Raw genomic sequence first — 25,892 nt, forward strand, 5'->3', positions numbered from 1 at the left:
CCCCGCCCAACCGTAGATTGGGTTTCTTCTTAGAGACCTGCTCCAGCTTTAATCTGCAGTAAGACTATCTGTTTCAATAGGATGTGATCACTCCTGGGCCTGTGTCTTTTCAATCAGCCGGTGGCCCTGCCGGGTTTAGAGTGGCAGAGAGGAAGTGGCCTGTGGTTAAACAGAGGAAATACCAAGGCATTTTAATAGAGCAAATAGTCTACTTCCCACAGGGAAGAGCTTCAAAGGCCTCAGGCCCTGGAGGAGACAATGTGTTACGGGGGCCATCAGTCACCTAATCGTGTGTCAGGCCCATTCAGAATATCCTGGCGGCCTAGACAAACACTGCCCAGGAGGACACTGCCTCCCACCAGCCAGGCAAGTTGGGCTGCCTGGAGATGGGGCCTGTGGCACCAACACAGACATGTCCCTTGGGCTTGCTGAGGGCAGAAGAACCTCCAAATCTGGGGGAGATATGAAATGGAAATGGTCTTGGCTGCCAGAGTAGGGAGAGAGGTCTGCTCCAGAGGCGCTGTCCCCCACTCTAGCCTGTCAAGTTCTGGGGATACCTGAGCCCCTGCCTCAGCCCATTCTCTTACAAATTGAGGATGGGGGACCCAAGCTTCCAGAAGCCTAAAAACCCATCCATCGGGGCAGACACAAGAGGCAGCAAGGAATGAAAGGAACAATTAATTGTTGACTGGGTGGCCCCAACAGCAGCAGACATCTGCCGGGGCACGGTATGTGAAAAGTTCAGGGACTGATGAGGGAAAGACAGTTTGAAAACTTTTTTAAAAGAAAAAATACACACACACACACACACATTTTAGGCCAAATGAAGCATGAAAAATACTCAAAATAAAGACTTAAAAAAGCATTAGCTGTTCTTGCCTTTGTAAGGAAACCATCTGTAAAGTTTGAATGGCTGAGGATATGATTTGGATCCTACCCTACTCTTTCCTGAGACTGTTTTCCAGACAGGCCCAGCTGTTCTGGGGAGCAACCCAGTGCATGCGTCGGGTCCACTTCACCCCCAGCCTCCCCTTTAACCCCAAGCCAGAGACACCCCCCCAAAACGACTGGCTCCCCAGGTCCTCCTTCAGCCAGCCTCACCCCTGCCATTTTCCAGAGCTTGGACAAAGTCTCCACTTTCCATTCTAAAAGTCCAGTGAAGTAATTTCAAGTCAAGCTGATTTTAAATGTTTAGAATGTGGCTTCCCGCCTCCTTCTTGTGACCACAGAAGCCCTGTCTCCTAAAGCAACAATTCTCACCGTTGAGAGCATCACAGGAACTTGTTGAAATGTCAGTTCCTGGGCCCCAACTCACTCCCATTCTGGCCCCATTGGCCTTGAATCTGCATTTTAACGAGCTCCCAAGGCAATACCGATACTGGAAGCCCCTGGACTTCACTATGAGAAATCATGTTTGGAAGGAAATGGTGCCTCAGTCGGAACTTAGTTGTTGGTCTCATTCACCCAGCTGTATCCCCAAGTTAATAACTAGCACAATGCCCCAGGCACTGCAGGGGCTCCGGGTCCATTGGATGGATGGGGGAGGGGAGAGAAGGGAGGGCTGCTCAAGAAAGATGGACACCGGCCAAAGGATTCCCAAATTAACATAGCAAAACAGGCTGGAAGAAAGCATCACACTTCTTATAAAAATGTTTCTCTGAAAATGTGTCGACCAGGGCTGACTCATTTTTAACCAAGAATTCTGTAAAAGACACAAGACCATGTGTAACATGGACAACACGGCCACAGGACAGGCAGACCAGATGCAGCCTTGAGAGCCACGAGCTGCAAGTGAATGAAAACACATCCAATTGAGAATTAAATAAACATGGCTGGGCCTGCAGCCAAGGAGAGTTCTTGGATTGGACTTTTATCAGGAACCTAAATTTTAATCAGCTGGAACTTCTTTTCCAAGTACCACCCTATTCCTTCCTACCTTTAGAGATGAAGTATTTGCCTTAAATGGGAAACTTGCACGTCACTGAAAAGACGATGCCAGCGTTCTGGCTTCCTGAATTCCTGAAGGAACAGACTTTGGTGGGGGAAGGGCGGGGGGAGAGTGGAAATTGTGTTTCAGGGATAATAGACCAGGGAAGGTGTACCCCATCTAGGTAAGAAGGCAAGAAATGTTCCCTCCTCCTCCACTGCAGGAAAAGCCACTAAATAAAAACCTGTGGGAATAGATTCCTAATTTCTTGTTCCATAAATAGGCTTCTCAAACAACCAGCAAGGCAAGAGGAGGGGAAAAAACCTCAGGGCAAGTGACCAACATAAAGTTACCCATCACAAACAAAACCGTTCCACTTCCAAAAAGCAAGCAGTTAAGACTCAGTGTAAATGAGGATGCTGGCCCCTCTGGAAGTTTTACAACTTGTTACTTCTTTGCGAAAACTGTATTTATTACTCAAAGAGCAACTTTACCTGGCAAGAGCCCTAAGAGACTTAAAAAAAAAAAAAAAAAACTAGTCGAGGAAGTGAGCCCACAATTCATTTCTAAAACACTGCGCTGTGTTCAAGATGGTATCGGCCCCTTAATTGCCCCACTAATAATGGGGAGGTTGTGAAATCTGACCACTTAGACCAGGCTGGCTCCTCTGAGAGCAGCCCCGAAGGGAGGGTTACAGCTGCTGAGGGTTAGCTGGCTCCAGTCACCTTGCAAGTCCTGGGAAAATACACATTCCTGCAGGGGCAAGAGTTCCTGGAACAACCTCTCCCTGGAGAGCCAGGGGGTCAATCGCTCAGCTCCTCTCCAGCACCCAGATCCTGCCCCTCCTGAGGGCTCACTTCTCTACCTTGCTGTGTCTCCAGCTTCTCAGGTTCTGTGTGACATAGACCCACAGGAAGCCCTCTCTTGCTTGCACCACACATCACCGACCCTTATTCTTATATGTTAACATAGCCCCAACTAGACTAGGCAACCTCAGTCAGCACTGAGACTAAGTACTATGGACTGAACACCCACTAACTGGTAGGGGACTCGGACATGAATCAAACAGCCAAGTAACTGTACACCAGTACTTACTGGGCAGCCCTCTGACAGGGCAACTTCCGTAAAACCTTACCTAAGGAGGTAGGGGCAGAGGAGGCTTCCTGCAGGAAGTGATGCTGGAGCTGAGAGGGGAGGCTGAGATGTAAAGAGAAGGAACACAGGCGGGAGCAGCATGTACAAAAGCCCACTGCGGAGAAGACATTGGAGCTCACTGCTCTGATTGTGGCCCTTCCCCCACCCCCCTTCTCAAAATCGATCACTTCATACTGGATTTAGCAGGAAGGCTGCAGGGTCTAATTGGGTTCAGCCAAGATTTACAGGGCTCCAGGCTCTGAGCTCACCAACGTGAGGTTAAGCGTCTGGCTAAAGAAACTAGTCTGAAGACACAGATGTGAACAAATACTGACGATGTAGTCTGGTGAGAACCAAAGGCAAGGACCTGCAGGAGAAGGCGAAGCAAGGGGAATGGCATTCAAAGGGCTTCCTTGAGGAGGCATTACCTGAGCTGAGTGTTCGGCCAAGCAGGGGGTTCTCAGGGGAGGAAAAGCTATCCCAGGAGCAGGGAAAAAGCATGCCTCGGCAGCAAGAAGGACACAGGAGTTAGAGAGCAGGGTGGGAGGGCCAGGGGCTGAAGTTGGAAAGGTGAGCTGGGTCAGGGAAAGCTGGTGGCTCCATCAGATGCATCAAAAGGCCAGTCCAGGAGGGAAGGAGCCATGTAACAGGTTGGGAAGAGCCTAGAATCCAGGAGATGGCCCTGAGGCTTCCATGCTCATTCAAAAAGTAGGTGAATATGACCCCAAGGACTGTGAGGCCAAGGTAGGAGCTGTTGAGAACATCACCCCCAGGATGAATGTGAAGCCACTGGGATGAGGGCCACCATTAATCCTGTGGGTGTGCAGGTTTAGGGGTGAACACATTCCCACAGAGAGCACAAAACCGCCAGCTTGGCTCCTCTGGGGCCCGGCTATACCCACAGCATTAAAACTTCACAAGGTCTGTGCACTGACACGTGAAGCCACCTGGACAATTGTAGAAAAACAGCAAATTGGGCTGATCCACCTAGACCGGCTTATGAAAATTCAGAATAAAATATCTTTGATGCTGTTATTCAAAAGCGAACACACCAGTTTAGATCCAGAAAATTTAGGATTGGTAAGTCAACATGGGAAAGCCTTAAGGAAAGCTTTTTGATCTAAAAACTGAGGAAAACTTGGTATCCATTGGAAAAAAAAAAAAACAACCCAAGAATAGTGGTATTTTTACTAAAATGGGACAGAGTAAGAAAATGTGATGTTTCACTCAAATCGGAAGGTTACATTCACCATGGGGCTGGTGAGAGGGTGGGTTATAGCTGTCTATAGCACAGCTATTGGGTTTGAAGACATTTCAGCTACTTGGTTCATACCTCGTTTTCTGCACTGTGTTTCTCTGAATGCGGGGCAAGTGAGCTGGAGGCACCAGCCTGTGCCCCTAAAGGGATGTCAGGTTCTAGGCCTCGACTGCTTGAGGTCGTTCAGAGCACCCCACAAGAGGTGGGTGGACGTTGTTCTAAGAGAACTACCCCATACCTATCCCTCAGAGCAGTAGTGCTAGGGAAACTAGGAAATCCCATTTACTCCTGTTTTCCAGGTGAAGAAATTGAGGCTCATGGCTGCCCAGGAGAAGAGCCAAGGTCATGTTCCACGGCTGCCTGAGTGCAAAGCCGGTGTCCCCTCCACAAGGCTGAAGGCCGTGAGTGCCCTGACACCAGGCTGGCCCTGGCTTGGGTGGGAGGGGTGCTGGGCAGATGGACGCAGTCTCCAGGTCCTCTGGCCGCCCAAGCCCGGGAGCCCTGATAGAAACTCGGGACGGCAGCGTCCCCGCGCACACCCCCCTCCCCATGTCCCATCGCCCAGATGGCATGGAAGAAGCGCTGGGTTAGGGGCAGAGGGCTCCAAGCACAGGACAAAGTCGGTGCATCCCTCCAGTCTCGTCTCGGGCACCTGCCCGAGGGCACAAGCCCATTCCTCCCTTTGGCCACGAAAAATATGCTCAACTCAAGCTGGATGGCGGTGGAGGTGGGGGGGTCATCCGTGAGACCTTTCGAAGGGCTGGATACGGGAGCAAAATTTACCAGCAAGTCAGGAGTCTGAGGTGGGGGTGAAAGTGGGGTAAGACGGCCTGGCCCAGAAGGAACAAAGCGGCCCCGAAAGGGGGGGCGCACCCCTCCCCAGCACTCAGGGTGCCCTGCCTGGCAATCCCGGGCTTTTGCAGAGTTTTGGACCGGAGGTCCGAAAGAAGACCCCCACTCCCGCTCCAAAGCGCCCCCCATGCGAACAGCTCGGAGGAGGATCCCAGCCCGGGGCCCTGTGCCCTGAGGGGGAGGAGGTCCCGGGCCTGGAACAAAGGGTGGGGCGCCCTACTCCTGCCCCACGCCGGGCGTCCCTCTCGCCCGCCCTCCTGGAGCCGGACCCCAGCCAGTGGCCGCGCCTCATTAGCAACACAAAGCCGGGGTCGAGCGGCCTCTTTCAACCCAGCCGAGGCAGGCAGACGAGCGCCCCGGGAGGGGCGCAGGAGGGCGGGAGCAGCGGGATCCCAGCCCCACCGCGCACTCTGCGGAGGGCAGGCAAGTCGACGCGGGCGCTACTGCCCGCGAGCACCTGTGCCCCCGCGCTTTGGGGGACAGCAAGAAACTCGCTGTCCTCTCCTTACCCTCCAGCCACAGGTGTCGGCGCCCCGCGTTCTGCTGGAGCCGCCTGCGGCCACTGCCAGCTGGGAGCCGTTGAGGCAGGCGTTGACTGTGAAGAAGACAGAGCAGAGCTGCAGCCACGGGGCCATGGCCGTGCGCTCACCCAGCCCTGCCCTACTCTGCTCCCCGGCCGCCTGCCGCTGGCCAGCCCGGAGTGGGCGGTGGCGCTGGCGGCCGCGGCAGAGCTGGCGGCACCACCGAGCATGCGCTGCGGACCCTCGCCCCGCCCCTTCTCTCCGGGGCCCGCCCCTAGCCTCGACCCTCAGGTTTTGGCCCCGCTCCCTAGGTCTGGCTCTTCCTCTTGGCCCCGCCCCGACCTCTAAGCCACGCCCGCACAGCCCATCTCCGAGTGACTTTGAGAAGCCGACAGCTGCAGTTTTTTACCCTCACCTGAGAGGTCTTTTTTTTTTTTTAATCCAAGGATTTTTCCACGTAATGCCTGCTCCCTGCAAAACTCGGGAAAACAAACAAAAAATGATAATAATAGTTAAAATAATAATTTACAAGTGCCTACTATTTGCCAGTCCTCTTCTTGAATCCTCTCAAACACACCTGAAAGTGTCAGTAGTATTGTTACCCCAGTTTTCAGCGCAGAAAAGCTAGGCAATGTGGTGGTTAGAGAAATCCTGGCTGGGACCTCGGACAAATGACTTGCTCTCTCCCCATTACTGTTCCCTCCCCCTGTAAGCTGGAATAACAGAGTAAGTGTCTTAGTCTGGGGAGGATTCTACTGGTTAATACATAACAAGCATTCAACAAGTGCTACAATCTACTGTTAACTGACTTGCATAAAGTCACACAGCTGGCACCTGCCAGATCTGAGATTCAAATCCAGATTGGCAAAAACAATACTCTTAACCATTACACTTGTCAAACTGACTCTTGTGAAGTGGGTAGTACCTCTGTCTGGAAAAGGAAGCTGAGGCTGGGAGAAGTGAAGTGGCAAAGATCATCCAACTTCGCCACAAGCCCCTTCCCCCTTTGACTTGTCTCTGTGCTCTGGAATCCCACCTCTTCACCCTTCTCCATTGCCTTATCCCTCATCTATGCCACCACCTCCTCCACAACAGCTTCCAAAGGGCTTTTCTTGCTTGCACTTTTGTCCCAAATACAATGCATTTCTCCACCCTGGATCCAGAGTGATCTCCAAAAAGGTGTCAGACCACTGCCTTCTCCTGATTAAAAATCTCCTGCAGTCGCTTTTATTCAATGGCCTTTAGAATAAAATCTGCACTGACTTCCTCCTCTCCTATGTTATCTCTTCCTACTCTGCCTTCACTACTTGGCTCCAGCTACACTGATCTCCCCGCTCAACCTCAACTTGGTTTTCTTGTCTCAGTCAACCTTGAAGACTCTCACCTTTGCCAGTCCAACAAGGAACCCTCCTCCACATGACTCTCTCCTTCCAGGGCCTAGAATCCCCTCCCTCTCCTGTCTGCCTGGCCTACATGTGGTGATAGACAGCTCAGCTGCTACTAACACTGAGTTCCTGTATTTTCCATTGTGGCTCTGCACACCCTACCCATACCTTGTACTTAAACTCTCTGCAGAGGCAGAAGTGGCCCAAGCTTAGCAAGCTACCCTTGTGGAGACAGTAATGCTAGCAGAAGTCCTGGTGATTGGCTTCAGAACCAGGGAGCAGAGCCAGCTTCCCTTGAACTACAGAAGCTGGAAGTGGGAGACAGTGGTTGCCCAAACCCGTCCTCCCTTTCTCGCTGCCAGAGAAAGGGAGGACGGGTTCCCCAAACAACAACTGGTGGTCCAGTGGGTAAGACTCTGCACTCCCAATGCAGGGGGCCCGGGGTTCGATCCCTGGTCTGGGAACTAGATCCCGCCTGCATGCCACAACTAAGAGCCTGCATACCACAACTAAAAGATCCCGCCCTCCACAACAAAGATCCCACGTGCCACAGCTAAGACCTGGCGCAGCCAAAATAATACATAAATAAATAAATATTTTTTTAAAAATCCACCAGAACACCCAGGTGCTGAGAATTCCTGTTCATGTGCACCACTGGACAGGAAATGTTTTATTTTTTCATCTCATCACCAGGATATTCAGGAATTCAGCTAAACCCAGCATCACTGCTTTGGTCATCCAGAAGAACCAGGATCCACAGAAGGCTGCCTGCAGGGTAACCTTCTCTGAATAGACCTCACGCAGTATGTTGCTCCTGTGGGGAAGCTGTAGACTCAATGCTCTGCTGCCTTCCAGACCTCTGCCCATCCTCCCTGACTCCCCTCTGGGTCATTCCCAACCCCCACAGCCGGGAGCTGGGGATGTCAGGGGTTTGGCCATGAATGTCAGGAGTGCCAGGGGCTGAAATGAGGCCAGGACCACATGGGTGCTGGTGAAACACCCGGGAAACCGGGAGACTACCTGCTCCTTAGGCTCTTTAATCTCTATGACATTCCAGCCTAGACATGTGCCATAATTTATTAACCAATCCCCTGCTGAGGGACTTCTATTATAATCAGGGATTCAAAAATATCCTCACACATTTATCTTGATACACTTATTCAGCTGTTTTCTTAAGACAGATTCCTAGAATCAGAACTGCTGGATTATGCACATTTAAAATTGGCAACTTGCTCAACATCTCATTGCAGTCTTAATGGTGTTCTCTGGTTGCTAATGAGGTGGACCATGCTCTCAGGTATTTAGAGGCCATGTGCATTTCTTCCTTTCTTCTGGAGTTGGACCCCAGAAAAAGGATCAGTATTTAGAGCTTATGATAGAGGGAGAGCCTTAAGGAGGGTACTGGGGAGAGGAGAGCGTTTCTTCTTGGGTTTCACTCACATCACCAATCACCATATGATTGAGTGACTGGAGAAGGCAGAGCAAAGGCTCCTACATCCTTTCCAGTCTCCACACCCACCGACTTTTGAGTTCCCTCCTGCCCACAGCTCACTGCCCAGTCTGGCAATTGACAGCCCCTGAAAACATGCTACAGAATTTAGAGAGCGCTCCAACTTTTCTAAAGGAGTACAGAGGACACAAGAAAGAAAATGTCTAAGTGCCTACTCTAAAACATGGTTAGAATGACATCCCTCAAGACCAAGGACTGAGACGCCCTTCTGTTTGCCTTCTAGGGAGGCCACAAGCATGCATGTGTGTGGGGGGGGGTTGGGGTGGGAGAACCACATACATCAAAGGGAAAAATTTGGTCAGGAAATAGAGGCAATAAATTGGCATTTGGCAACATCCTCTCCGTTCTGGTCTTCTTCATTAATTCTTTTCCTCTCATCCCCTCTTTTTATTGTGACCCTTCAGAATATTTGTGAGGCTGCAGGAAGTGAACCTCTGTACTAGAAACTGAGATAAAATGAGGAGGCCAGGCTCCCACAAGGCCTCCATGGTCTAACCTTTCTCTAGGCCACAGCAGAGCCCAGCTTTGTAGGTGCCCAGAGGATGAAGCCCTCCTCAAATAAAACATGTAGTCTCACCCACCGTGGCTAGGGCTGTCTGTGGCCCAGTCACAATTTAAGCCACCCCTCATCATCCCTATCTGGTTCACCTCTCTGTCACCAGTGCCCTGCACTCTGCTTGACACACATCAGTGGGCAAGAAACTGTTGCTGCCTCCATCCCTGGTTGGAATGAAGCTGGGGATTAAACAGATTAAATCACCTTAAGCCGTTGACGAAATGCAAATATATTTCCCCAATTTACCTAGAACCTAAACAGATAAGAAAAAAATCCTTAACACGAGGATTGCATTTTGTTAGGAGTCAAATTATCCTCTGAAACATAAGATAAAGTGATCATGGAAACATTTTGTATGCTGAATCATTTTCAGCTGAGAAGAACTGAAAACAATTTTAATGAACGGTGGTTAGAAGCCGTGGGCCAAAATTCTAATTTATTTTTGGTATTGCGATGTACACGTATTATGCACTAATCAAGACATTAAAGGTAAAGTGTGTCCTCCACCCCATCTCCCAGCAGGCTGAGCGTGAAAGTTTCCCTGGGCTTTGGGGAGAGCAGTACGGGGAGAACTGATACCCTCCTGAGAGCCCCGCCGATGTCAGTTCGGCCCCGGACAGTCTTGCCTCGAACCGGGTAGTTGTCATCATCTCCACTTCATAGATAGCGAAGCCGAGACTCAGCCAGGAGTTCCCAGACTCATCTGATCCCCCAAACTCTGCCTGCGGCGCGGGCCCGCATCCTTCCGGAGCCGGCCTTGGCACCGCCCAGACTGTCCAGAGGCCCAGGGCGGGGGCGAGCGTCAGACCCGGGGCGGCCGACCCAACCCCGCGCCCCGAAACCCCCGTACACGCACCCCAAAGTGCCGCGGCCATTACACGGAGTTCACGCGTCCACTGCCACTTACCGTTTCTTTTGAAGCGCGGGGAGCCCAGTCTCCATTGTAGCCGACAGAGGGCGCGCGTGGTCCAGGTTGGAGACGCCCAAACAATCCCGGACTGCGCCGCCGCGAGGACACAACACTTTAGGGCATAGGCCAGATGCAGGAGCAAATGCTCGCTGTTACCCAGAGCTAGTGCTAAGTTTGCGTGGAAGTAGAGTTCAGAAGGAGGTAAGAAAAGAATGTTAAATATGGGCTTTCAGTAACAGTGTAGCTTTGGGCAATTCAGTTAACCTCTCTGGATGTCACTTTTCTTAATGGCCACACAGGAATGACATGGATGCAAACCTCAGTGGGTTTTTGTAAATCTGAAGTAAGCAAATGGCTATGAGTTGTAAACCAGGACTTGATGGAGGCAGGCCCAGGGGCAGCTGGAATCCAGACAGTAGCCAAGGGAGATGGCCTCCTCTTGTCTCCTTCCAGAGCTCACACCCTGGTTTGGATATGCACTAGACTGGAAGCCTATGGACCATAACCTGTTTACCATTCATTCATTCAACAAGTGCTCATAGAGTCCCTGCACCATATCAGGCATTACACCAGAAGCTGGGGACCAGTGTGAACAACACAGACACTGTCCCCAACAAGACACTGTCCCACTTGTCATAGAACCTACAAGCAAACATTCTATGGGGGACATTGGCATTACTCAAATAACCACATGACCAGGGGATAATTACAAGTATATGGATTGTGTCTAAAGAAGTGATGCCTGGACTTCCCTGGTGGTCCAGTGGTTAAGAATCCGTGCTTCTATTGTAGGGGGCATGGGTTCGATCCCTGGTGGGGGAAGTTCCACATGTGACAGTTCGGCCAAAAAAAAAAAGACCGAAAGATAAATAAATAAATAAATAAGTGAGGCCTGAGCTGAGGTTCCAAGTATAAGAGTTACCTGGGCAAAGGTGAGGGGAGCAGAGAGAGGAAGAGTATTCTGAGTAGAGGGAACAGCATAGGCAAAGGCCCTGGGGCAGCAGGGAAGGTGGCATCTTCAAGGGACAAAAGAGGCCAGTATGGTTGGAGAGCAGAGAGGTGTGGAAAAATGACTGGCAGTGGTAGGCAGATGGAACTTTATGCCCTTTTTTTTTTTTTTTTTTTTTTTTTTTTTGCGGTACGCGGGCCTCTCACTGTTGTGGCCTCTCCCGTTGCGGAGCACAGGCTCCGGACTAGCAGGATGCGTAGGCTCAGGAGCCGTGGTTCACGGGCCCAGCCGCTCCGCGGCATGTGGGATCTTCCCAGACCCGGGCACGAACTCATGTCCCCTGCATCGGCAGGCAGACTCTCAACCACTGCGCCACCAGGGAAGCCCTTATGCACTATTTTGAACCTAAGAGTACCCAGCAGCTTCTGAAGGGTTTAAGGACAATGGCAGGGCTGTATTTCGAAAAGGTCCTGGTACCCCAAGTGCTGAGCACAGGGTACTACCTAGCATGTAGTCAGCATTTGACACATACTTGTTGAATGAATGAATAACCAGGATCATTGCTGAAATTCTGGGATTTAATGTCTTGAATGCAAAAATAATTTAAAAGCCTGGAAAAACATCCAGCCCTACTAAAGCTCCAAATCATACAAATAAAATAAAATTCATAAAATTTTCTTGTTGTCTTTTAAGGTTATTTCTACAGTAAACTCTTATTATTTTTAATAAGACAATTTTTTAGAACAATTTTAGATTTACAGAAAAATTGAGAAGATAGTACAGAGAGTTCCAATATATCCTGCCCCTAGTTTCCTTTATTATTAACAAATTACATTAGTATGGTACATTTGTAACTATTAATGAACCAATATTGATAAGTTATCATAAGTGAAAGTCCATACTTTATTCAGATTTCCTTAGTTTTTACCTCATGCCCCTCTTCTCTTCCAGCATCCCATCCAGGATACCACATAACATTTAGTTGCCATGTCTCTGGGTCCTCTTGACTGTGACAGTTTCTCACCCTTCCTTGTATCTGATGATCTTGACAATTCTGAAGACCATTGGTTAGGTATTCAATATTTTGTAGAATGCCCCTCTACTGGGATTTGCCTGATGTTTTTCTCATGATTAGAATGAAGATTATTAATTTTTACGTTAATCGAAATTATACGTGTACAAAGTTTAAAAAGGCTTATTAGTACTAACAGATGTATAATGGAAAAGCAGTCCTCTGAACTGTCCCTTATCACTCTCACTCCCCAGAGCACCCTCCTTCAACAATTTTAGCTGTTTTCTGGCATTTGCTGCCATATTTCTAAGTCCTATGCTGATCTTGCCTTTCTTGACTGACCAGTTTGGACACTGGCTCCTAATTTCCTGCTCTTTATGACACATGCGAATTGTGCTCTTTAAATTCCCTTCCTCTAGCCCCCCACTGAGGTTTGTGCTGGATGTCTTCCCTTAGCCCTTCCAGACCCACTCTGACCTGTACGGACCACATCAATGGGCTCTCTTACTCTCGGGCTTCTGGGTGGGTTAGGACACTGCAGAGCATAGGCAGGCAGCTGGAGGGGGGAGGGAGAGTGAGCAGAGATGCCCATGCCCTCAGTTACCTCTATTAGGTTGCTGCATCCTCGGCTCCACTCTCAGCACCCTCTCCATTTAGTTCTCTTCTTTTTTTTTAGTTCTCTTCTGTTTCTGACAACGGCTCCTCCACTTTTGCCTTCTCAGGTGTGGTGGGGCAGGAATAGTGGCTTTTGCTCATAGTTTCTTTTCACTGCTCAAGCAATCTCTGAAATTCTCCTCAGATTACCCCATTTAAAAGCTGTTTCTGGGGCTTCCCTGGTGGTGCAGTGGTTGAGAGCCCGCCTGCTGATGCAGGGAACAAGTGTTCGTGTCCCGGTCTGGGAACATCCCACATGCCGCGGAGCAGCTGGTCCCGTGAGCCATGGCCGCTGAGCCTGCGCGTCCGCAGCCTGTGCTCCGCAACGGGAGAGGCCACAGCAGTGAGAGGCCCGCGTACGGCAAAAAAAAAAAAAAAAAAAAGCTGTTTCTCGTTGGGATCCTGACTGATATATTACAATTTTAGTTAAGTCAATATTCAGTGTTTACATTATTATGACCATATGAAACGTTATTCACCTTTAAGGCAAATAGTGTTTGACGATGGAATTTCCTTTCTTGATACAACTATTTTGGCGTTTTGTGTGTGTGTGTGTGTGTGTGTGTGTGTGTGTGTGTGTACTTAGTATATACCTTTTTAAAAGACTTTTGCTTTGTGTTATGCCCTCCTTGTTAAATCTTCCCATACAATTTTCCACAAGGGCAGGGGCATGAGCTTTTCTCCCAGTTCCATTTTATTCCAGGAGCATCCTCCCCTGGAGTCCCCATGTTCCTGCCCCAGTCAGGCTTGGGTATTCTCTAGGTCTGCTGCCCAGCTGTCATACCCTTCCTTCTCTCTTGTGCTGGAATCCTAGGTTATGTTTCTTTCTGGGTTTTCTCACTCATTTTGGTGGCACATATCTTTCATTAGCTTCTTGAGAAAAGGTGTGGAGGTAAATTTTGTGAGACCTCACATGTCTAGAAAACATCTTCATTAAACATCACGATTGATTAATAATTTGATTGGGTATTGAATTTTGTTTTGAAAGTAATTTTCCACTGGACTGTTGAAGGCATCGCTCCTCTGTCTTTCAGATCCTGAGGCTGAGGTTTAGAAATCCGATCGCATTTTTTATTCCTGGTCCTTTGAAAGTCAGTCAGTCTCTGTCTGTCTGTCTCTCTCTCTCTTAGCTTTTAAGCTGCTCTCTTTATCCCTGTTGTCATGAAGATTCACAGGGATGAGTCTCTTCATTCATTGTGCCCCTTGACTTCTGGGAAATTCTTCTGAGTATTTATTTAATTTTTATTTAATTTTATTTTCTTGGCTGAGCCACACAGCTTGCAGTATCTTAGTTCCCCGACCAGGGATTGAACCTGGGCCACGGCAGTAAAAGCACTCAGTCCTAACCACTGGGCAACCAGGGAATTCCCTTCTGAGTATTTCTTTGATATCTTCCTCCTTTCCTTTCCCTCTTTTTACTCTCTTTTTGGAAAACCTAAGTTGGTTGATAGGTATGCTAAGTTTATCCTCCAATTTTCTTTTCTTTTCTTTTTTAATTTGGCTGGGCAGTGCGGCTTTCGGGATCTTAGTTCCCCAACCAGGGATCGAACCTGGGCCCCCAGCAGTGAAAGTGCCAAGGCCTAACCACTGGACTGCCAGGAAATTCCCTATCCTCCAATTTTCTTATTATCAACTATTTCCCAACTCCTAGTCACTTTGTTCCATGCTTTTGAACGTTTCTTCAACTAGATCTTCAAACTCTAATGAATCTTTATTTCAATTATTATATTTTTTAATACCTTATAGCAGCTCTTTCTTATTTAGTGATTGCCTCTTTTTCAGAATATCCTGTTCTTGCTTAAAGAAAGTAATTTCTTCTCTTGTCTCGCTGAAGAATAGTTTTTTTGAAGTTTTCTTCAGTTTCCTCCAAATGCCTTTTTAAAGTTTGTTTGAACTTTTCAAACACAATCAGCTTTTCCTGGCTCCTCTAAAATCATTCTTAAGGAAATGGACATGCTATGTCGGCAGGTTAGGATTTAAACTGGGCCATCAGCATCCAAAAACAAAGATCCCAGACAGGTCACAGATGTCAAGAGAAAAGAGGCCCCACTGAGACACTCAAATGAAGCATGGTCAATACACAACTTGGAGCAACCATGCCAACTCTTAGTCATTTGGTGGGGGGGGGGGGCGGGGGGGTCTCACAGGTACGTTTGTTCATGCACGAGGGCAGTGGGACTGCTGCAAGTCAACACAATGTCCCACATTCCCTCAACACAGTCAGACCAATGTCTTGTGCAAGGAAAGCTGGTTAATGATTACCATGAGCAGGTGCAGGACTGGAAGCTTTCAAGGTTTTGCTTTTATCAGCACTCCTGAATTTATAAATGATGAAGCCCATCAATCCTATTCCTACCCAAATCTTCTGGTAAACTCGGGTACAGTAGGGCTTCATGGGGATCCACACATTTTCAATAAGGCTTTGAAGCATCCTGTGCTGGACCAAGCTTAGGCAGCCCCAACACACTCCGACGACTCTGAAAGGTCACTGAGCGCACAGGCACTCTTACCCATTTTATTTCTCCAATTATAGTACCTAGAATTTTTAGCTCTCCATTCACTTTCTTCCACCAGATTTGTTGGTTTTTTTTGTTTGTTTTCTCCAGTACCATCTTGAACCTAAATAATATGGCTTGTGACATATATGAATGCATAATCACAGTAACTGGCATTTACATAATCAACTGTTTATTTAGCAATCATTTATTGAGTGCATGCTGTATGCCAGGCACTGTGTAAGGCACTGGGAAAAAAACATGCTCAAGGCCTTGAGGTCCCTCCTCTCCAGGAACTTACTGTCCAGGGCAGTGGCTCAAGCTTAGCAGAGCCCACTAAGCCTGGGGGCAGCCACTGCAGTTCCTTATCAGATTAAGGATCTGAGGTTCAGGGAGGCTCCCTGGTTGTCCCAGTGACATGCAGCTATTTGGAGACAATGCTGCATCATGAACCTAAATCTTCCTCTCTCACATTTTGTTTCAAAGCCTGGGGGTATAAAGAGAAGTTGGAGAAAATAAAATGCAAAAGAAGGGTTCAGAAGAGACAGGAAGCTGTGCTAGAGTTCTTCAGAAAAACAGAACGAAGAGGATATACACACACACACACACACACATATATTTATGGGGAGAGAGAGAGAGAGAGAGAGAGAGGAAGAGAGGGGGAGGGAGAGAGATTGATTGATATACTGCAGGAATTGGCTCACAAGGTTATGGAGGCCGGGAAGTCCCACATCCTGCCCTTTGCAAGCTGGAAAACCAGGAACACTGGTGATGTTATTGAGTCCAAGTCTGAAGGCCAGAGAATCGAGGCTATGTAAGTCCCAATCTGATTCTGAAAGCCTGGGAACCAGTAGAGCCCTTGCCCGAGCACAGAAGCTGTGACCTCAGCTCAGGCAGAGAGAGAATTCGCCCTTCCTTACCTTCCTGTTCTATCTGGACCCTGAACAGGTTGGCTGACGCCCATAAGCCCTGAGGAAGGCTATCTGTGGGTCTCAGTTCACCAGATCCAATGCTGATCTCTTCTGGAAACACCCTTACTGAAACAACCAGCAATCTGGGCCTCCCTGTTAATCTCAGTGGAGGAAAATCCTCACAGCTGAATAACTTGCACACCTAGAAGCAGTGGTAGCCACGCTGTGTGTCAGAGTCTTATCTGGTGTGCCGTCCATGGCATGGGAGGCCCACCAGTGCCCCCTCGGCTGTGAAAACACACAGAGCCCTAATTCTGGTCTCTCTCCCAACCTAAGGCCCTGGAGCATGAAATTCTACAGCAGAAGTTCACTAGAGATGGAGCAAGGAAGTGACAGATTGCAAAAACAGCAACAGAGCAAGGCGTTGAGCCAAGTTCATGAGCAAGAGAAGTCAGCTTCACACCAGCAACAAAAACAAAAATGCACAGAGCTCCGGGAGGGCCCGCATGCGCCCTCCTGGCCAGGCCGCTTCCCCCTCCCATGTGAGCCGTCCTGAGGATGCAGGTGAGACAGCTGCTGGCACTCCTGCCCCAGCAGGTGGAATCTGCTGCAGGTTAGGATAGGCTGGCTCTGGGGGGAAGAGGAGTGTGGGGTAGAATGGTTTACCATCCCTTCTCTGGAGAGGTCAGATGATGACTTCCACAGGCCTTCTCTAGTGTATGTGTGTATATGTATATATATGGAAACAAAATAATTTCTTTCTTTGTTGCTGGCTGCTGTTATGTAATGTCTCACAGTGTTTCCCTGGGACTCTCCAGGCGGTCTCATTTATTGCCTTAGTTATGCTTCCCGCTTTGTTCATGACTTCTAAACTGCTTTCCATAAAATTGAGCCATATATACACTGGCTACTCTTGACATAATTTGTACCTTTAAAAGTATGCATATATTGTCGAAGGCCTATGTTGAGAATGGTGTGCAACGCCATAGACTGGATTCCTTTTTTGAAAACTGGCAACATTTCAAGCACAATTTTAAAAAACTATTTTATTATTTATTTATTTATTTATTTGGCTGCACTGGGTCTTAGTTGCAGCATGTGGGATCTTTAGTTGCGGCATGCAGGGTCTAGTTCCCTGACCAGGGATGGAACTCAGGGCCCCTGCATTGGGAGTGTCGAGTCTTACCCACTGGACCACCAGGGAAGGCCTTGTCCCTTCTCTTAAAAAATAAAATTTTAAATTTTAAAAATGTTTTAGATTTACATAAAAATTGAGAATATAGTACAGAGTTCCCATATACCTCACACCCAGTTTTCCCTTTTTTAACATCATATATTAGTATGATACATTTGCCACCATGAATGAACCAATATCGGTACATTATTACTAACTAAAGCTCATACTTTATTCAGATTTCTTTTGTTTTTATCTAATGTCACTTTTCTGTTCAAGGATCCCATCTAAACATCACATTACCTTACATCTAGTTTCATGTCCTCCTTAGACTCCTCTTGGCTGTGATAGTTTCTCAGACTTTCACCTCATTTTAATTTTATATACAAGTTGCCTAAGTTAACTTTACAGTTTAGTCTTTTCTTTTCTTTTTTTTTTTGGCGGGGGGGGGGGGGGGCGCTGCTGCTGTTCCCTTTCCTGAGATGTAATGAGATACAATTGATCTGTTAGCAAAAATGGCTTTCAGAGGCTGCAGATACAGTAAAATCTAATCAAAGCAAACAATATTATCCTAAACTGACTTGGGGGGGGGGGGGGGGGCCTGGAAATGCAGAGTCAACCACTGGACTGCCCGGGAATTCCCCAATTTAGTCTTTAAGTAACAGAATATTCACTGGGACTGTGACTGAATTTAAAGAGTAATTAACATAGCCAGCAATGGATACAGTAACTGTTGGGACTGTGTGTGTCTTCATTTTGGGGAGAGCATGAAGCCTTCTTCATTTCTTTTCTTATTTCTTTTTATTTTTTCTTCTTTTTTGGCTGTGTGGTGCAGCATTGTGGGATCTTAGTTCCCCAACCAGGGATGGAACCCATGTCCCCGCAGTGGAAGCACCGAATCTTAAACCACTGGACTGCCAGGGAAGTCCCACTTCTTCATTTCTAAGAGAAAAAGCTGTATCTTGTTAGATGGAATTATAGAGAGGTTTTGTTGTATGAGAGTTCAAATGTGTGTAAAAAGGAACATATGAAAGGTGAGTAGACAAAGAGGTAGACTCTGCCAGATATCAATTGACTGCCTCTCAAATCTAAAATTCATTCTTCATGACCTGATATGCAGGAATGGAGCTGGTTCAGTTATTTTCTTTTGTCAGCTGGAACCATGTTAAGCTTTGCCAGTAGAGGGTGACAGAGAGATGCTGCAGGAGGAGAAGGAAGGCCTGGTCTGGTGTGTTCCTTCTGGCAGGCTCCATAGTGTGGGCTGCTTTTCCTATCACTCAGCTCCTGCAGCATAGATGGCTTTTCCAGCTCCTGCTGTGTAGACAGTACCAGATTCCCCAACACCAGATTCTAGCAGCTGGGCTCCTGCAGTGCATAGCAGCCAGAAGCTCCATGGCCCAGCAGCCTCCCCTGGCACCCCTTTTGGGTAGTTTCATGGCAGAATGCCTCCAGGGAGACACCTCCCCATGAACAGTTTTCCTGGCACCATAATGGATGGATTTCTGGAAAGTTCTGACCACACAGCACCCACCATTCAGTGAGCCATAGCCGTGCCCTCTCCAACAGGTCTGGATCTCGGGTCTGGGAGGGAGGCTTTTCCTTGTGTTGTCTTTCTCAGCCCTAGGCAGTGGCTGCTCCTGTTACAGGCTCTTCCTGTATTCTTTAGAGTTCTTTCTACTTTTTAGTAGCCAATTCCTCATTTCTCCAGGCTCTTGTTATAGTTAATAATACTTTACATTAAACTTCCCTTGTTCAAATTTCTGTGTGGTTTCTGTCTCCTAACTGGACCCAGACTAGTGTGCACATAAAATAGTTTCAGAATTGCTAACTCATTCCCTTGTGAGAGCCACAGAGAGAAACAAATTTAGTAACTAAGCTATGATCTTTCTGTATAGTCCTTTTCAACTTTAGTCTTATAGTAGCCAGTCAAAATATTGTTTTCCAGAGTTACTTATGTTAGGTCTTTCCTTCCCTACCTCCTCCTGTGTGGTTACATTATTTATTTGTAATACATTTAGATTCCTTACTGCTGGTGTTCTGTTTGGTGTTCTCTTCTCATCCTGGTTGATTTGAATGATTTATTTATTCTGGGAGTATATGAACAATTACCCTGGCTCCATAAAAGTGTACAGGTATACTCTAAGAAGTGTTGTGGTTCCATCTACCTGCTCCCATTCCCTCCTTCTTTCCATCCCATTCTCATCCACCCACATTCTATAAGTTTCCAGTCTTTTTAGATTCTGGTTTAACTTTCCTGGAATTATTTTGCCATTTGATAGATGGGGGCCTATAGATGAGTCTCAAGCCTTCCTAGAGGGCAAAGACTTAGTGTCATATTCCTCCTGTCCTTGTTTTGCTTGAAGGCTAAAGTGAGCCCCTCCCAAAGCTCAATAAAAAGAAATATTTGCTGAAGCTGACCACTGAAAGTCATGTTGGAGGGCAAATTGGTCATTTCTATTAAAATGTATGAATTTCTAATTGCTACCACATTGCCATTCTACTTCCCAATATTTAACCTTGGGGGAAAAATCACATTTGTGCACAGGTAGATGTGTTTTGTTTCTATAACATTATTTTTAATGGTAGAAAACAAACCAGAAACAACCGTAATATCTACCAATAGAGACTTGGCTAAAAACATACAATGGGGGCTTCCCTGATGGTGCAATGGTTAAGAATCTGCCTGCCAAAGCAGGGGACACGGGTTCAAGTCCTGGTCCGGGAAGATCCCACATGCCGCAGAGCAACTAAGCTCGTGCACCACAACTCCTGAGCCTGCGCTCTAGAGCCCGTAAGCCACTACTACTGAGCCCGCGTGCCACAACTACTGAAGCCTGAGCCTGTGCTCCGCAACAAGAGAAGCCACTGCAATGAGAAGCCCACGTGCCACAACGAAGAGCAGCCCCTGCTCGCTGCAACTAGAGAAAGTCTGTGCACAGCAACGAAGGCCCAAAGCAGCCAAAAATAAATAAATAAAATAAATTTTAAAAAAACAAAAAAGAAACATACAATGGGGATAGCCAACCTGGCGCAGTATACAATGCAATGAGTTTGTTTGTTTTAACAAGGTAGAGCTATAAGGAACTTAGAAAAAGCTCTAAGACATATTGATGAGGGAGGGGAGGAGCTAATTATAAAAAGATAAATATGTTAGAATACCATTTATGAAAACCAACAAATAAATAAAACAATACCACATATTTTATGTGGGTACATATATATGTGTAAAAATCCATAAGAAAAAGGTTTGGAAGCATGTATATCAAACTGAAAAAGTGATTTCTTTTGGCAGGGGCTGGGGTGGAGGAGACTGGAGATTTGGGGACAGGATTTCAAAAGAAATTTTGATCTGTATTGTGTTCACTTTTTCAATACTAATGTGTTCGTGTGTTATTTGTATAATTAAAAACAAACAAATAAACAAAGCACTGACTACATTAACTAAATCTCAAAACCCTTGAAAAGGGACTACAACCTATTGTGGAAACAGGTGACACAGTCAGGCAATATCTGCCCTCCTATAGAAAATTCTGGAAAATTACAAGGAGCCCCTACCTCTCTCTCTCCTATAAAATGTAAATACTTTTCTAAAAGTTGCCTGCCACTAAGGCTTACTGTCTGCTAATAAAAGCAAGTAATGTAAGTAATGCAATAACTTAGAACCTAGATGCACAGTGAACACCATATACCTGTATTCTACAGTTAACATTTGACTAGTCCTGCTCTATCACATTAGATCACTGAAATGTAAAACCCCAGTTTACATGGCTGCTTTGATTCTTTTCTTTGCTGAGCTGTAGGATGGATATTTGACCCGAGGAAAGCAACTAAGAGCTAAGGACAGAGTCCAGGTATTCCCAAGGCCTTTGCTTTCTATTTCAACCATTTGATGACTGAGGTGAGAAAGGAGACAACATTCCCACATCAAGGTTGTTAAATAACTAAAGATAAAGAGTGTATAAAATACCTTCAAGTTTGTATTTATTTTCCTCTGGGGAAAAATAAAACTAGAGTCTTAGCCTCATTACATTAAAGGAAAAATGATTAAGATGATAATGAGCTAGAAAGTTGACTAAGCCACTAATCAAAGACAGAGACACAGATACAATTAGTGTTTTGGGCAAGTTGCTCTGAGGATTCTTGGCTAATCCTGAGACTTCCAGAGGCTTCGCATGGGGAGCCCCATTTCAGCCGGGACACAGAAAGGCACTTCCTGCCACTGTTCTCTGTTTTTTTTGTGTGTAGCTTGAGTTAAGACCGTGCAAAATAAACAATGGAATTTTGCCCAGGCATCACATTCCCTTCTGGGAGGAAATTACTACACTGGTGTTTCAGCTCCTCTGTTTTGGAGTATATTTTCTGGTATTTTAATTTTTAAATCCCCTAGCCCTTCTCCTGCCTTTTAGGAAAATTACTTGTGTTTTCTAACTTTATAGACTCAAATCTATACCTTTTGAAAGTCTCTCTTTGACTTAGGAAGTTTGTACAAATAGCAAAGTAATCTGGCCGAGTGAGATTCAACATCCCCCATAGAATGCACATCATCTATGCACCTGGAATTGTGACTTTTTTATACTGAGAGAAAAGCACGTTATAAAGCAGCATGCATGGTGTGATTCTACTTGTCCAAAGTGCATGTTACTCATGTGGAGAATGTCTGGAAGGAGAGGAGTTATCACGGGGTGGTGGGATTACTGGCAATTAATTTCTTCTTTTTACTTTCCTGTATTGTTTACATTTTAAATATTGAGAATATATTATTTTCATAATAAAAAGGACATTTTCATTTTGAGGCAACAAAAATGGGGGGTAAGCAATAAAATAACTGGAATAGGGCCTCCCTGGTGGCGCAGTGGTTGAGAGTCCGCCTGCCGATGCAGGGGATACGGGTTCGTGCCCCGGTCCGGGAGGATCCCACATGCCACGGAGCCATGGCTGCTGAGCTTGCGCGTCCGGCAAGGGGAGAGGCCACGACGGTCAGAGGCCCACATAAAAAAAATAAAATAAAAAAATAAAAAAATAACTGGAATAGAAGAAAATGCAAGCAGGAACAATAGGATGCAACAGAACTGAGGTTAGCACTCAAAATCCTCGCAGCCTCAATTGCTGTCCTGTTCCATATCCATCCCCTGCCAGACCATCATCCCTTCTGGCCTGCACCCCTCCTCCAGAAGCTTCCTGACTGGTCCTCCTGTCTACCTGCCTTTTAATAATCCATTCTCTATAGAACAGCCAGAGTCATTTTCTTAAAGTGAAAATCTGATCTGTAGTTCCCCCCAACTTAAAACCTGCAGAGGCCTCCAGTTGCACTAGATAAAAACCCAATCTCATCCTAACCTCAAGGCCCTGCCTGTTCTGGCCGTTGTCCCTTTTCCTTTGGCTCACTTTGCTGATAGTTCCTGGGGCCCTCTTTCCTGCCTCAGGGCCTTTGCACTTGCTTGTCCCTAGCTGAGATAACTCTTCCCTAAGCTCCTCACATGGTCGACACTGCTCCTCATAGTCTCCAGGAGTGGGGGCCAGGAATCTGCATTTTAAATATGTATTTTACATGATTCTCATTCACACTCATGTTTGAGAATCCCCATTCTAAAGCACTGGCTTTTGGTGAGCATTCAAGGGGCAGGGAGTGCAAGAACAAACTTCTGACAGATACCTTGAGTACAGCGATGCTCTCTCAGCCCCTTGCGAGGCCACGTGGATCCTCTGGACCAAGATATTCCTCAAGAGAGACCTAGGTGTGTTTGCTCGCAGAAGGGTGGGACTTTAGTACCCCATAGTACCTCCACCTAAAGCTATTATGGCCAGAATTTTAGCTAGGAAAATTCTGCAGTGGTGGCTATTATTTATTCATCTATTAGTAAATAAAACATGAAGTATCTACAACAAATTCATTTAAGGTGGGTTTGGAGACTGAGCCAGGAAGAGTTCTGAAGGAAATACATTCAGACACCTGCCTTAGACGTTTACTACCTGAGAACTAGCTCACTCTGGAGCCCCCATGGAGGACAAAGCCTTGGCAGGTACTGAAAAAATGGTACAAATGCGCTCTGAGCTTACACTCAGGGCAAGCTCCTGTGCCAGGCATGGTATGTAGTGGTGGCAGGGGGACACCACAAGAAGATGTACCCAGGTCTGCCCAGCCCAGCCCACCCATGAGGGCTTGCAGCCCCTTGTAGGAGCTTACCTTGGTGCAAAGTGGTTAGCGTAGTTTTGTTTTTTATTGTTTTCAAGGAATTCACCTAGTCCTACCCGGTGGGCACAAAGAGAAGTCAGAACTTTACAAGCAGGCTGTGGCAGGAAAAGCAATGGAGTCGTTACTTTTTTGTTGGCCTCTCCTCTCTGTGCTCCCTTTTGGGAACCCCCTTCCTCACTCCCTGTGGTTCTAGGGGGCTGCTAGTCAAGGTGGTCCTGTCTCCCCCTGGACCTCCTTGCCAGACTCTGAGGGGCAGGCTCTCTTCCACTGGGCTTGCTAACCTGGCCCAAGATGAGCCTTGTGCTGTCCAGTTCCATCAGGCCCACCCAGCAAAGAATGCCTGGGCAATGAAGAGAAACAGAGAGTCCTAATGACATCACACAAGCCTCTAGAGCCAGACAGACCTGAAGCTGGATCCACCCCTAGTCTTCCCACCATAGGTGTTAATCAATCCCCTTATTGTTTCAGTTAGTTTGAGCTCAGTCTCTTCTCTTGCAACAGAAAGAGGCCTGACTCACGTACAGGCCTTTGTTTCTTTCGTTATGGTTCCAAGTCTCCGAATAAAAAATGTGCTCTTGGCAGAAAACTGTCTTTGTTATGTAATCGTGAAGGCCAGTCTCGGAATGTAGATGGGCCATGTTACAATCCTACAGGGTGGGCGCTTCTATGAACACCAGGCCCGGCACAACCCTCCCATTCACAGCTCTCGGAAGCTGTTCTCCTGTGGAGGAGTGTCACAGCTCTTACGCCCAAACGTTCTGCCCTCATACACTGTGAATCTACACTGATGCCTCCGACTCTAACCTAACACCACAGAACTCATTCCAGCCTTCCTCCTTTCCATACTTATAACTCCCTTCCCAACAGTGAGAAACCCAGCTCCCACTGTCCTCAACATACTTACTTGCTTAAACCTATGATGCATAGAAAATTGTTTCAGAATTGCTAATCCATACAACTACAAAAAGCAAGTGTACTAACTAGAGTTCAATATTTGTTTATAATTAGTTATCATTAGTCTGAGGGGATATAGTCAGAACACAGTGTGCAAAAGTTACCCCTTCCCCACTTCAGTATGTTTACGTTATTCATCTGAAATAACATTGTTTGTTGTTTCTGCTTACGTTCAAATTTAAGGGACTCTGATCAACAATAAAAAATTGTTGATTTTAATTTTTGAGTATGTGAAACATGAATACAGTTCTAAGAGTCAAACCACACATAATGGTACACTCGGGCAAGTCTAACTCCTGCCCCCGTCCCTTCCACCCTGTTCTTACGCTCCCATCCCCTCCAGCCACCCCTTCTCTGAAGGTAACCAATCTCATTTCCTGGTTTATCCTTCCTGAGTTTCTCTTTTCAAAAATAGGTAGATACATCTGTGGCTTTTTATTTCTTCTTCTTTTCACACTATAGACACTCTTTAGCATTTTTCTTTGTTCACTTAATAATATGTATCCTGGACATCACTTCTTAACAGTTCATAGAGATAGTTGATCTTTTTTTACAGCTGCATAATATTCCATTGTGTACATGTATTATGGTTTACTCAACCACTCTCCTATGTGTGGGCATTTAGGTTGCTTCCAATATTTTGCAATTACAAATAGTGCTTCAGTGAATAATCTTATGCATAAGGATTTTTGTGTTGTTGGAAATATTTCTTGAGAGTAAATCCCTAGGAGTTGCATTGCCAAGTCAAATGTTAAACATATATGTAATTTTCTTAGATGTTGTTCAATTTCCCTTTATATGAGTTCTAGTAATTTGCGTACCTTCCAGCAAAATATGAATGTGCCTGTTTCCCATAGTCTTGCCAACAGAATGCTGTGTCAAACTTTAAATTTTTTGCTAATCTGACAAGGAAGAAATGTTATCTCAGTGCAGTTTTTAAAAAATTTTCTATTTAGTAAACAAACTTTGGTGTATAATTCCATGAGCTTTAACATATGTATAGACTATTTAACCACAGTCAAGAGATAGAACATTGCCATGACTGCCCCAAATTCCCTCATGCTGCCCCTTTTTAGTCAAACGCTCTCCCCACCCACAAATTCTAGCCATCACTAATCTGTTCTCCATCCCTATAGTTGTGACTTGTCCTCATATCATAAATATGTCTTGTCATAGAGTCACAGAGCACATAACCTTTTGAGACCTACTTTCACTCTGCATGATGTCTTTGAGATTCATCCATGTCGTTCTGTGCACCAATAGTTTGTTTCTTTTTACTGCCCAGTAGCATCCTATTGTATGGATGCACCAGTTTGCTTATCTATTTTTTTTTTTTTTTTTTTTGCGGTACACGGGCCTCTCACCGCTGCGGCCCCCCCCCGCTGCGGAGCACAGCCTCCGGACACGCAGGCCCAGCGGCCATGGCCCACGGGCCCAGCCGCTCCGCGGCACGCGGGATCCTCCCGGACCGGGGCACGAACCCGCGCCCCCCGCATC

At 46.7% G+C, this 25,892-nt stretch overlaps 1 protein-coding gene and 1 pseudogene across 1 annotated transcript in view; both read right to left on the reverse strand.

The window, feature by feature from the left end:
- Positions 1-5,806, reverse strand: part of IL17RD (interleukin 17 receptor D) — a 61,735-nt gene extending 55,929 nt beyond the window's left edge. Inside the window, exon 1 of the mRNA XM_007451763.1 lies at positions 5,681-5,806. Within this exon, the coding sequence (XP_007451825.1) occupies positions 5,681-5,806 (126 nt within the window). The remainder of the gene's footprint in view (positions 1-5,680) is intronic.
- Positions 5,807-14,919: 9,113 nt separating this feature from the next.
- LOC103084853 (6.8 kDa mitochondrial proteolipid pseudogene) lies at positions 14,920-15,099 on the reverse strand (annotated as a pseudogene).
- Positions 15,100-25,892: the final 10,793 nt, after the last annotated feature.

The sequence above is a fragment of the Lipotes vexillifer genome, unplaced genomic scaffold, assembly GCF_000442215.2.
Source record: "Lipotes vexillifer unplaced genomic scaffold, Lipotes_vexillifer_v1.1 scaffold521, whole genome shotgun sequence".
Taxonomy (NCBI): domain Eukaryota; kingdom Metazoa; phylum Chordata; class Mammalia; order Artiodactyla; family Lipotidae; genus Lipotes; species Lipotes vexillifer.